General features: G+C 53.9%; 1 protein-coding gene across 1 annotated transcript in view; it reads left to right on the forward strand.

Moving 5' to 3' along the window:
* Cacna1a (calcium voltage-gated channel subunit alpha1 A) overlaps positions 1-13,710 on the forward strand; it is a 295,076-nt gene that overhangs the window by 201,234 nt on the left and 80,132 nt on the right. Inside the window, 9 exon segments of the mRNA XM_040736792.1 lie at positions 2,066-2,178; positions 3,169-3,281; positions 3,385-3,516; positions 3,790-3,862; positions 7,301-7,354; positions 7,356-7,419; positions 7,533-7,600; positions 10,408-10,514; positions 12,380-13,054. Of these exon segments, the coding sequence (XP_040592726.1) occupies positions 2,066-2,178; positions 3,169-3,281; positions 3,385-3,516; positions 3,790-3,862; positions 7,301-7,354; positions 7,356-7,419; positions 7,533-7,600; positions 10,408-10,514; positions 12,380-13,054 (1,399 nt within the window).

The following is a 13,710-nucleotide window of genomic DNA, read 5'->3' on the forward strand; positions in this document are numbered from 1 at the left end:
CACCCAAGGGGACTGTCCTTCCTCTGTGTCTGACCTGCTTCCAACTGCATCATCGCATCTGGTCCCTCTGGAGCCCTGAAAATGAGGGCTTTTTACTTCTGGCTCTGTCCTCTTCTTACAGACTATTTTTATTCGCCTAGTTTCCTCCACTAATCATCTTGCAGTCTGTCCTGGTTAAGGAGACATGGGATTAGAACTTACTGCCTGGAGGCTTTGGTGTCTGTAGACATCTTTTAGTTAGCCCCGTTTTCCAGCTAATGAAAAAAGACAGATAGGCACAGGGACTTTTCCAGGTGACACAGCTTGTAAGGGATGAATCCAGGATTTGGACCCACGCAGTTGTGTTCCTAAGTCCAAACCACTCCTGATGATGGAGTCCTACATCCTAGGCAGGTCTGGTCTATCGTCCATTGGTCAGAGGTCCTCAGTCCTAAAGCATTCTGTAAGTAACAAAGAAAGAAACAGTATGACTATAAGATGCAGCTCAGGTTCAGAGAAATCCAGACCAGAGCAAGTGAGCACCCTTGGAATCGATGCGATGTGAATCTGGGTCTCAGGGCCCCTCTGTACCTGGTAGAGGGTGAGTCTGACCGTCCTGAGCTTCTCCCAGTCTCTCCAATGCTCTAGTGGTGTGTGTCACTAGCTCCCATGTTTCCATGGTAACTAGGGAGCAAGCCTCTCAGAGACATCTGTCCTTGTAGAGGTACCTTTGCTGGGTCTCAGAGGGACCAGATGTTGGTGTCAGATTTGCTTCTCTAGCTGCAGACACTCGAGGGTTCAAATCAAGGAGTTCCAGAAAATCCTACAAATCGAGGGAAGTTATGACAAGAAATGTCAGTGAGGGATTTTTGGTAATCAGTTTAAACCACCTCTTTAAAGCAGGGCCTGGTCAGGGCTCCACTATAACAAAATGCCTGAGACTGGGTGACTTAACATCAACAGACAGTTCCTTCCTTGAATTCTGGAGCCCGGGAAGTCTACATGTGGCATTCGGGAGGCTTGGTTGTCCAGTGCAAAGCTGTCCTATGCTCCCAATGCTGTGTCCTCTTTGAAGGGTGACTACCAGGTCCCCATGAAAGACCAGATGATGAACCGCACATCAAGCTCCCTTACAGCCCGCCTAGTGCAGTTCACAGGGCACTGGGACTTGATGCCCCTTCAGCCGCCTTACACTTTCTAAGAGCTTTATTCACCATGGGAGCTGCTCCCTGGGGGTTTGATTTCCTTTCACCACCAGTTTAGAGGCCAGGTGAGGTGGTGTTGCACACCTTTAATCCCAGCACTCAGGAGGCAGAGACAGGCAGATCTCTGTGAGCTCGAGGCCAGCCTGGTCTATATAGAAATGCCAAGACTACGTAGTGAGACCCCCATCTCAAAAAGATAAAAATAAAAACAAAAAAAAAACAAATTATCACAGATTTCCAAAGGGGAGCACAGGTATGCAAACCACGGCAGTCATCAAGCAGAATTAGCTCTGGAGCCGTAATTATGAGGTCTGTGGGAATGTCTGAATCTGCAGTCTGTCCTTCCATTACACTTCCTCTTGCTGGACGCTTCGTTTATCTGTTGCAGTGCTGGGATGGAACCCAAGGTTTTATACATGCTAGGCTGGTGCTCTAGCCCCTCACTGGGGAGTTCTAGCCAAAGGCTCTACCACTAAGCCACACCCCCAGGGGCTCATTGGAGGATTCTAGACTGGCTTTCTACTGCTGATTCAAAGCCTCTGCCTCTCACCGGCTAGTTTTGGGCAGGTATTCCGCACATGTATAGCTATACCCGAAACCCAGCTAGTCACTTAGTAAATGTACTAAGTCACACAGGGATCCATCAGTCAGCACAAAATAGAACCGTTGCAATATCCTACACCCAGCTTTCTTCATCAAACCAGGGTAAAAACTATGAGATACTGAGGCCTGTGGAAAAGAATCCTTGCGTAGCCATCATTGACCATGATACACAGAGAATCGTCTCTACCTCCCTGCCTGCCGGGGAGACACAGGAGGAAAAACAAGGGCGTGGAGCCTTCCCCCATGGCCTAACCCACACCTCTTCCTTTTCCTTCCAGACTATGCAGAATTCATTTTCTTAGGACTCTTTATGTCCGAAATGTTTATAAAAATGTATGGGCTCGGGACGCGGCCTTACTTCCACTCTTCCTTCAACTGCTTTGACTGTGGGGTGAGTAAAGGTGCTTGCTGCCAAGCCTGATGACCTGAGTTCAACTCCCAGGACCCTCATGGTGCAAGAAGAGAACCATCTCCTGCAAGTTGTCCTCTGCCCTCCACAGATTGTAGCAAACACTCAATCATATTCACGATAATAATAAATAATAGATAATTTAAAATAAATGTAAATTAAAATAATATTGAACCTTGAAGAGAGCCTGACATCAGAGGTTACATATCATCTAACTCCATTTCTATGACATTGCCAAGGAGGCAGATCCACAGACAGGAAGCAGGTCAGAGGTCATCAGCAGGGACTTAGGAGGGGAGGGAGGGTGGGGCACCTCTGAGGCTGCTGGCTGACCTGAAGTTGTGCAAACAGTAGGCTCTTGTGGATGCCTCTGAGTTGTGCACCCAGAGGGTTAATTTGGTAGTGTGTGAGTTTCCGTGTGTGTGTGTGTGTGTGTGTGTGTGTGTGTATTTGAAACAGTGTTTGGCTCTGTAGCCCAGGCTGGCCTCCAACTCCCAGTGAGCCTCCTGCCTCAGCCTCACTAGTGCTGGGATAGCAGGCATATGTTATCTTTTAATAAATAAAAACGTAGAGGAAAAAGATGAGTTTCGGGCCCACCATCTGTTAGTCTCTGTGATGAAACACCTGACAGATGCCCAGGCTGATGGTGCGTACCTTTAGTTCCGTCACTCAGAGGCAGAGGTAGAGGTCAGCCTCATCTACAGAGCGAGCTTCAAGACAGTCGGGGCTACATGAAGAAACCCTGCTCACAAAACCTAAAGGAAAACAACTTGAAAGAGGAGGGGATTTGACCCCACTGTGACCCACTTCTCACCAGCTTCACGGCCTTCCTCTGAGCCTAACTAACCCTGAGTCTGGTGACCGACTTCCCGATAGCCTGTGTTCTCTGGGGGGTGGGCCTGGTTCAGGTCCTGGGAATGGGTGGGAATCCTGAGGCCACCGGTGACCTTGAGCCTGAGTTCTCTGTTGCAGGTCATCATCGGGAGCATCTTTGAAGTCATCTGGGCTGTCATAAAACCTGGTACATCTTTTGGAATCAGTGTGTTACGAGCTCTCAGGTTACTGCGAATTTTCAAAGTCACAAAGTACGTGTGGAGTTTTCCTAGCACTCTGGCAGGGGGATGAGGAGGGCGCCCTGCCCCGCACCCACACCCCTGGACTGATCCCCACCTTGGCTTCTGTCGGCAGGTACTGGGCCTCTCTCAGAAACCTGGTTGTCTCCCTCCTCAACTCCATGAAGTCCATCATTAGCCTGCTGTTCCTCCTCTTCCTGTTCATCGTTGTGTTTGCCCTCTTGGGGATGCAGCTGTTCGGTGGCCAGTAAGTACTGCCTGACATCTGGACATCCCACCCGGGACTCCTGCTCAGCTTCCATGACATGCCTGCCACCACCACCTGGCCCCTTCAAGCTGGCTTCCATCTGGTGACTTGCCCTCAGGACAGGAATGGTCATCTAAGCCAGTGGGCTTCTGGGTACCAAATACAGTATCTTCCTGGGGAACAGAGATGCTCTAGATGTTACCATGGAAACTAGAAGCTGAGCCAAGCCTTCAGAGTGGGAGGGCTAACATAAAGTGTTCTTGCTGTCCACAGGTTTAATTTTGATGAGGGAACTCCTCCCACCAACTTCGATACTTTCCCAGCAGCAATAATGACTGTGTTTCAGGTATGAACTTCCTTGGCCTTGATGCAGGGCCCTGACCACAGGACAAAGGGCTGCCCGGGAGCCCAGGAGCAACCCTGAATTCCTTTATTTCTTGCCTTTCCCACTGTTTCGGAATGTTTGTTTTTATTGTTGCTGGGGATGCAACTCAGTGTTAGAGCATTTATTTAACACAGATGAGGCCCTAAATTCCAGCCCAAGTATACACACACACACACACACACACACACAAATGTCACTTGTATATCCCAAGAAAGTATAGGATACCATTCAAGACCACATAGGACAGCACCAGGACCAGGGAGATACTGAAGTGCCTTGCTTGTATTTTGTTTTGTTTTATTAATTTCCTTTTGCACAAGAAGGAGCAGGTAAAGTAGAGTGTCTGGCCCCTGCTGTAGTGACTGGAAGGAGGACTTTGACAGAGCTGTCAGAGTGAGCTGTTCTATATCACAGCAATGCTCAAATTCTTTCCCATCTCTAGGAACCAACTTCCCCAGGGCCAAACCATCCCTCCAGGGTCTGCAGGGCTGTAGCTACCTACCTAAGTGTCGATACAGCCAGTACAGCTGTCTGCACAGGACACACACTGACTGGCATCCCAGGACTTGAGGTTGAGGCAAGAGGATGTAGGAGTTCCTAGTGCATAGTGAGTTTGAGGTCAGCCTGGGCTACACACATAAAACACGGTTGAAAATAGAAAGGAGGGAGGGGGACAGAGAGGCCTGGGAAGGAAAGACCAAAGGAAAAGAGAGCCTGGGGTAGTGGTGCACACCTGTAACCCACTGCTCCAGAGACTGAGACCAGAGGGTCTCCAGTTCAAGGCCAGGTTGCGAGACCCTGCACAAAACAAAAAGGGGAAGGCCTGGTTAATACGTCTGCCTATCTTGGAAGCAAGTGCCTCCACGTTTCCTGGAATAAGGAGGCTTGTGTCCTCTTGGGGCACCTACCCTGAGGCTTGGGAACTGGCCCATCAGAGATCTCTAGCCTTATTCAACTTTATTTTTTCTTTGGGAGAGAAAGGGAATATATTTTTTAAAAATGTGGCCTCTGTCCTTCCTTTTCTTAAAAAGGCTGCAAGGTGCACTTGAGAGAGGACAGCTGTGAAGCAATGTCCTGAGCCAGAGAGTGATTGACAGGGCCAAGCTCCAAGGGGGGTGCAGTCCCCCAGGGACACAGGACATTGTCTACAGACACTGTTGGTGGTCGTACCTAGTTGGGTGGGCGAATGGCATTGGCATCTGGTAGCTGGAGGCCAGGACTGTTCAGCAGTGGGCAAGTCACAGGCTGGCCCTCCCAGAGAATGACCTATCCCTGACCAACAGCAGAAGAACATTCTAGAGTTATTCCCTATTTCCTTCATCTTCAGGAGACTATGGACAGAAGGAAGGAAACTGGGGTGTTGTATTTTTCTTTTTAAAAGACACAAGGGCTGGATATGATGGTGTATTCCCAACATTTGGGAAACAGAAGCAGGTGGGTCTCTGTCAGTTTGAGGCCAGTCTGGTCAGTGAGGCCCCCAACTCAAGAAAACTAAAAGGTCCACGGACCAGTGAGATTCCCAGATAGGCAGAGGCGTTTGTTGCCAAGCCTGACAAACTGGGTTTGATCTCTGGGACTCACTCACGTGATGGAGGAGAGAACTGACTTCTACATGTCATCTGACCTCCACGATAGCACTGTGGCATGTGCATGGACATCCTCACACGCACTAAATAAATACGTACATGTAACTTAAATTTGAAGGCAGCCTAGGCCATATAGAGAGACTCTGAAAGAAAGAGGGAGGGAGAGGGAGAGGGAGGGAGGGACTGAGCAGTGAATAGCATATACTGCTCAGAGAGCCTGGTTCATTTCCTGGCACCCATGTCGGTGCCTCACAACCACCTGTAAGTCCAGCTCCAAGGAATCTGACACCCTCTTGGCCTCTGAGGACAGCTACACTCAAGCACAGACACACACACACACACACACAGCCTGGTACCCCCTCCATCGCCTCCATGCTCATCAGTAGGGACTGCTGCCTTTTGCTCCAGCTGTTTAATCCTAGTGTGTGACCTGCTTTTGTACACTGCCATAGGTGCAAACCCTGGGTGAGTAATAACCTTAGGTCCCTCACCTCACAAGGTGAAATCTTGCTCTGTAAATTACCCCTTTTTTTTTAAAGATTTATTTATTTATTGTGTATACAGTGTCTGTCTGCATGTATCCCTGCAGGTCAGAAGAGGGCACCAGACCTTATTACAGATGGTTGTGAGCCACCATGTGGTTGCTGGGAATTGAACTCAGGACCTCTGGAAGAACAGCTATTGTTCTTAACCTCTGAGCCATCTCTCCAGCCCCAAATTACCTCTTTGTGTGTGTGAGAGAGAGAGGGGGAGGGAGAGAGAGAGGGGGAGAGAGGGAGAGGGAGAGAGAGAGGGAGGGGGAGAGGGAGAGAGAGGGAGAGGGAGGGAGGGGGAGAGGGAGAGAGGGAGGGAGAGAGGGAGAGAGAGAGAGAAGGAGGGGGAGAGGGAGAGAGGGAGGGAGGGAGAGAGAAAGAGAGAGAGAGGGAGAGAGAGGGGGGAGAGAGGGAGAGAGAGAGGGAGAGAGGGAAGAGAGAGGGAGAGAGAGAGAGGGGAGAGAGAGAGGGAGAGAGAGAGAGGGAGAGAGAGGGAGAGAGAGAGGGAGAGAGGGAGAGAGAGAGGGAGAGAGAGGGAGAGAGAGAGAGGGAGAGAGAGGGTCTCATGTAGCTCAGACTAGCCTCATGCTAGCAATATAGCTAAGGCTGCCCTTGAATTCCTCATCTTCATGTCTCTGCCTCCCCAGTGCTGAGATGACAGGCTTGTGTCACATGCGTGGTTTATGCAGTTCTGGGGATAGAACCCCAGGTTTTGGCCAGAACTCTGTGAGTTCCAGGACAGCCAGAGATAACACAGAGAAACCTTGTCTGAACTACATCCCCAGCCCTCTGTCTTTTTTCTTCTTCTTATATTAACAGGAACCCCACATCATACAGGCTTCCCTCACAATCCCATGTCATCCCAGTGACTTCTCACAGGTCCAAGAACCATGTTAAATGACAAGCTAGGCAAGCACTCTGCCAATGAGCTACATCCCCAGGACCCCTGCCTTTCAAAATCGTGGTTTGTTATTTGTTTGTTTGAGATAGGGTCTTGCTAAATTGCCAAAGACCAGCTCGCTGGGAGCTGAGCTTGTGCCCTGGCCCATTCAGCCCACAACAAACACTTGTGTCACATCTGAGAGGACAGGATTACAGCAAGTGCCCCATTCCCCACAGCCAAGCTGAGAACCCCCAGTTACAGGCACAGAAATGGGAGTTCACATGAGGTCGGTGAAGACCTGGGTGGGGGGTGGGCTGAGGGACCCTGGCTGCAGCTGTGGCTCCCTTGAGCTGCTGGCTGAGAGGTGTTTGGCTGTGTGTTTGTCCCTGTCTTTCAGATCCTGACGGGCGAGGACTGGAATGAGGTCATGTATGATGGCATCAAGTCTCAGGGGGGGCGTGCAGGGTGGCATGGTGTTCTCCATCTACTTCATCGTCCTCACCCTCTTTGGGAACTGTATCCTTCATGGGGGCCAGGGACAGACTGGGTGTGGGTGGAGGGGGAGGGACCCAGATGCCCAGGCTCCGGGCGATGCTTTCATCGGATGCTTTCCCTGACTCGACGCACAGACACCCTGCTGAATGTGTTCTTGGCCATCGCAGTGGACAACCTGGCCAATGCCCAGGAGCTCACCAAGGTGGAGGGCACAATGACCACCTGCTTGTGGCAGATCATGACAGCAGGGATTGCAGGGGCGGGGGTGGGGTCAGGGCTCTTGCTGGGAATGGGAGCACGGGGGTGCTTCTCCTGGAGCCATGCCGTCCCTGATCAAGCCAGTTTACAGCCCAGACGGCGAAGGGGATAGCAAGGACACATAGCCAGCTGCATCCAGGGGCTTGAGGAGTAAGGAGTTCCAGGGTGGTGGGCATGGGGCAAGGAGTGACTGGATAAGGCTGCGGGTAGAGCTGGACCTCTGGAAACACAGAACCATGGCAAGACTCAGATACAGCGACCGAGAAGGCTTCCCCCCTTCGCCCTCCCTCTGGCTTCCATATGGAGCCTGCTAGGGGACAGTCGATAGGAGACCAAGAGACAGGATGCACACAGGTCAGCCGCCTTGGAGGACAGGGAATGGGGCTGAGGACGTATTTGCCACCTGTGACCATGTGCTGAGGAGCTGGCCAGTGAAATGCCTTCCAAGGGTCAACAGTGAAGAATTCTCCCTTTGGAGGGCCAGAAAGCCCAAGTCCCTGTCCAATTACAGCCACAACTTAAAGCAGCATGCAGCTGGCATGGTGGCACACCCCTGTGAGCACAGCACTGAGGCAGGAGGATTGCAAGTTTAAGACCAGACTATGCTACATAGCAAGCACCTGTCTTCCTTCCAAAAAAAAAAATATATATATATATATCCTCACTCCACAGGTGGGAAAACTGAGGCCAGGGAGGGTAGATGCATGTGCATACACCAGGGACTAGGAGAGCAAAGGGCGGAGGAGACGAGATGGGACAAGGAGAATTTGGAGGTGGGAAGAAAAGCCACCTGGGTGAGATGAATCCCAGGTTTCATTCATACTCAGTGACAGTGAATTATCTGGGGATACCCTGTGACATGCCCCTCAAGGCAGCCTAGGTATCACCAGGTCTCTGTCAGTCAGGCACAGGAGATGGGAGGTAACCCTGCTTTCAACACTGCACCTCACGCCCCTGGTGGGGACAGCCCCTGAACAGGGCTGCCAGGTTACGCACCATGCAAAGGAAACTGACAGGGTGACTGACAGTGGAGGCCCTGTGTCCAGGGATGGGTGCATCTGCCTGCGAGAAACCACAGAGGTGCAGGGGACAGAGGTGTCTCCTTTGCAGTATGGCTAGCTCTGCAAAATTAAAAAACGCACAATGCTTGCAGACGGGGTCTTCCTCCCAACCCTGGGGCTCCGCTAGCTTCAACTTCACAGCCTCGTCCCCAGCAACTCAGAACCCACGACACTAAGACTACAGGGGTAGGGGCTGCCAACCCTCCATCTGTTGGCCCTGGCAGGAGGGAGGGAGGATTTCCCGGCCCCACCTCCGGCAGGGAAAAGCGGAAGTCTCCCACCCCAGGCACAAAGCCAAGAGTTCAGCTACCATGAAGCTGGCTGGCATGTGTCACCACAGGCCGGTCCAGCCGTGAGCTCACCCAATTTACGGGAGGCTGGCATGGGAAGGCAGGCCAGCTACACTCCGAAGTGAAGGTGACCGTCCCCCTACAAAGCCCAGTCTTTCCCCTTCATCCGTTGTACACACGTTCACGGCTGTAATCCTTGAGCAAGGAACGTGCTTTGTGTGAGCCCCACTGCCCACACACCTCATCCGGCGATCGCGTACTGAGCACCTGCAGTGAGCGTAGACAGCCCTGGCCGAGAAGCCAGGGACACAGCAGCGAGCGAAGCCAAGGTCCCTGGCCTGAAACCAGACGCATTTGTAGAACCATGTTTATCAGATGGTGCTGAGGAGAAAAATGCAGTGGAGTGGGGTCATAGGGTCCTCGGAGTTTAGGGGATGAAGAAGAGACACGGAAGTCGAGAGATTTGCTGGAGGTTGCACCGCAGCAAGTGGAAAGGCTGGGATTTGAACCCAGGCTGTCTGAATCTGGAACTTGTGGTTTTTCTCCGCCACATATGAGGTGCTTAAAGCTGAATGTGCTTCATGCCCTCCCCGGAGCTTGCTGAAAATACAGAATCTGGGAGGTGGTGCTGGGTCTGCAGGTGCTGCTGGGGCCTGGGAACCTGCGTTTTCAGTGTGGCGAGGGGATGCCTCGCTTCCTTGTCACTGACACATTTAAGGTGGAGGTTACTCCTGGCCCTGGAAGAACTCAGAGGTGGGGGCAGCCATCCTGCCCTGCCCCAGGGCTCCTCTTATTGGTGGGTTTGTTTTTTCTGTTCCTTCCTTGTTTTCTCTTTTTTTTTCCATTGGTGGACTTTTTCCTTTCCTCCTCTTTCTTTCCCCCTTGAGACAGGATCTCACTTTATAACCCTGGATGTTCTAGAACTAGCTCTGTAGACCAGGCTGGCCTTGAACTTATAGAAATCTACCAGCCTCTGCCCCATAGTGGCTGGATTAAAGGCCTGGCTGGCATGCCCAGCCTTTGATGGTTTTTCTTACTCCCAACCATCTAGACAATGGACTGAAACACAGAGCCCAGCCCACTCCCCCATCTTCCCACAGGCTGACGATAGGTCAGACACAGGACTAGGGGTGCAGCTGGCACAAAGCCTTGGGGTCCGTCCCCAGCACCAAAAAAGAAGTGGGGAGATGGAGGTAGAGGGAGCCAGGCATGCTTACACATGCCTGTTACTCCAGCACTGGGGAGGCTGGCCCAGGATGATCTCAGGTTCAAAACCAGCCTGGGCTTAAAGGGTCAATGGGCTAGTGAGCTGGCTTCAGTACTTGCCCCTGGCTGGCAGCAAGGTGGGGAGAGAGGCCCCAGGCCTGTTCCTGTGAGCAGGAATCCCGTTTGCTTTCTAGGATGAGCAAGAGGAGGAGGAGGCAGCCAACCAGAAACTGGCGCTACAGAAAGCCAAGGAGGTAGCGGAAGTGAGCCCCCTGTCTGCAGCCAACATGTCTATAGCTGTGTAAGTGTCCCCAAGCCCCGGGTGCCGTTCAGGCAAGGATGTGGGGAGGGTTAAGGTGGTCCCTAACTGCCGAGTCTGGGAGACGTGCCTCTGACCCGTCACCCACTTTCACTCGGTGAGTATTTAATGAGCATCTACTGTGCACCTGGTCCTCTTGTAATTGCTGGGAAAGACGCATCCGTGTTGGGGGGCGGGACACTTTTGTGTAGCTGTCCAAGTCCAGGAGACAATAAGTAAGTGGGACAGTGAGTAAGTGACTCACTGTGGAGCCTCCAGGGAGCAGCTGGGAAGGGGAGGGGGGTGAGGGGCGGGGAGCCGGGGCTGCACTGCTGTCCCGTGCCCTGCCTGCACCCCGGGCCAGGGCTCTGCCACCCAGCTTCACCCCAACCCCTACAGTTGTGACTTTATAGCCAGGTGTGGTGGCACACACCTCACTCTGGAGGCAGGGGCAGGACATCCTGTCTCCAGAAGACAAACGGACTTGTTAGGCAAGGCCTCAGCTAGAAGGAAACAAAACTCAGGGGAGTGAGAGGCAGCAAGAGAGGGAAGGCTCTGAGGCAGGGGAGTTTCAGGAATAGAGAAGACACTAGCATGGCTGGGAAAGAGGGGTGAGGACACAGGCTTGAGATAAGAGCAGAGTAGGCAAGGCCTTGGGGCCGTCCAGAACACTCGGCTTCTGGTTCCAGGGGGGTTTGGCTTAACTGAGAGCCAGAGAGGGCTCTGGAGCAGTGGTGTCCAGACCAGACTAGAATGCTCGCAGGTGCCCTCTGGTCCTCGGAGGGACAGCCTGGGGGTGGGGATGGTTATGGGGGCCTGAAGATCAGACTCAAGATCCTGGGCTGCCCATGCCAAAGAGATGAGGATTGAGCAGGGTAGGGTGATGGGCGCCACTGGGTTCAAGTTATATCTAAAGGTAGACATTTCACTGTGGGTCAGAGGCAGTAACAGGACGTCTTCATTAAAGGAAGGTTCACAGACACCCTCATTCAGAGCCACACCCCTGCTGGTAGCCAAGGGAAGTGGCTGCGGCAGGGCAGGCTTCCCTGGGGGCAGCGCCCCTCAAAGGCAGGCACAACTAACTGCTTTCCTCCAGGGCTGCCCACCCCACCTCCTCACAGCCCTACCTGCACACCCCAGGTGTCCACACCCAGGAAGACTCAAACATTAGCTTCATGTGCTGCCATTTTCATTCATTCGTTCATTTATTCTGGCACTGAGGTGGAACCTAGGGATTCATGTGGTACGCAGGCCAGCCAGGCCTCCACCACTGAGACACACCCAGTCCCTCACTAGTAGAATCTAGTCAGGAGTTGTCCTGCTGAGACAGCTGGATGCCGTGGTGAGGCAGGAGCTTTAATGGAAGCCCTCAGTGGAGCCAAACTGCTCAGCTCACGTTGCTGGAGAAACAGAGAAGGAAGGCGTCAAGGTCCCTGTATACCCTTCAGGGGTAGGCTCTCAGTAACCTAACTTCCTCCAAGTAAACCCTGCCTCCTAAGGCTTCTGTCACTCCTAAGTCCACAGGGCTCATAGCCATCAACAGACCAGTCACACCTGTCTTCCTAGTAGTGGGGAAGCGGAGATGGGAAACTGACCTACTCTGCCCGCAATCCATACGAAAGGCCAGTAAGATGGCTCCGCGGGAAAGAAAGACCTGAATCCAGCCCCTAGCAGCTTACACAGAGGAAGAGAACCGACTGCAGATAGTAGTCCTCTGGCCTTCACACACTTGCCGTGGCCAGGGCACACCCACGTACAAATATATCAGTGTAATAAACGTTGAAAGAACCCACGGGGGTGGGGGTCGCAGCCCTCGTCATCCAACACGGCTGCACGGCACAGCATGCAGCCCCCTTCGTTCTTTGCAGGAAGGAGCAGCAGAAGAACCAGAAGCCCGCCAAATCGGTGTGGGAGCAGCGCACCAGCGAGATGCGCAAGCAGAACCTGCTGGCCAGCCGCGAGGCGCTGTACGGGGACGCGGCTGAGCGCTGGCCCACCGCCTACGCGCGCCCGCTGCGGCCGGACGTCAAGACGCACCTGGACCGGCCGCTCGTGGTGGACCCGCAGGAGAACCGCAACAACAATACCAACAAGAGCCGCGCGCCCGACGCGCTGCGCACGACCGCGCGACCCCGCGAGAGCGCGCGCGACCCCGACGCGCGGCGCGCCTGGGCGGGGAGCCCCGAGCGCGCACCTGGCCGGGAAGGCCCGTATGGCCGCGAGAGCGAGCCGCAGCAGCGCGAGCACGTACCGCCCCGCGAGCACGCGCCCTGGGATGCGGACACCGAGCACGCCAAGGCCGGGGACGCGCCCCGCCGCCACACGCACCGGCCTGTGGCCGACGGGGAGCCTCGCCGCCATCGCGCGCGCCGCCGGCCCGGGGACGAACCCGAAGACAGGCCGGAGCGCAGGCCGCGTCCCCGCGATGCCGCCAGGCCAGCCCGCGCTGCAGACGGCGACGGCGACGATGGAGAACGCAGGCGGCGACATCGACACGGGCCGCCAGCCCACGAGGACAGGGAGCGCAGGCACCGGCGCAGGAAGTGAGTGGGCTCCGGGAAGGGTCTGGGTGCCCAGGTGGACCTTCAACTCTCTCCGGGCCGAAGAGTTTCCCCAGTAGCTAGGGTGACAGTCACTAGGCCCAGCATCCTGGAAGATGTGGGCATGTACCCAGTGGCCACAGCCGGGTGGGTTAGCAGACGGGGAAACACATGCAGTTCAGTGCTGGAATGAACCCGGGGCCCCGTATTCTATGCAAGAGGCTACAACAGAGCTACGTCCCTCGCTGGGGGATTCTAGGATGGCACGCTGCAGCAGAGCCAGCCTGTCAGAGGAATTCTAGCCTAGCACTCTATCGCTGAGCCACACCTCAGCTCCCCACTAGGGGACTCTAAGCCGGCCCTGTACTGCCGAGCCACGCCCTGAGCCCTTTACTGCAGGATTCTAGGCAGGGACATTATGAACGAAACGTCTAGGGTCCTGCCGTCTGGCTTCCAAAGTGGCGTCATGCACAGACAGGCCCTGAGGAGAGCCCGTAGTCTCCACCAGATTCATGCGCTGTCCCATGGCTTGCTGCTTACTCTTGAGCTAGTGCACTCTGGACATCAGTGTTCTCACCTCTAGATGTTACTCCCCAGAAATGACTGAGTCGTTGCTAGAATTAAATAAGTCACCTCCAAGGGCTCGCATGGGCACTAGG

This window comes from Mesocricetus auratus, unplaced genomic scaffold (assembly GCF_017639785.1).
Source record: "Mesocricetus auratus isolate SY011 unplaced genomic scaffold, BCM_Maur_2.0 Super-Scaffold_100081, whole genome shotgun sequence".
In the NCBI taxonomy this organism is placed as follows: Eukaryota; Metazoa; Chordata; class Mammalia; order Rodentia; family Cricetidae; genus Mesocricetus; species Mesocricetus auratus.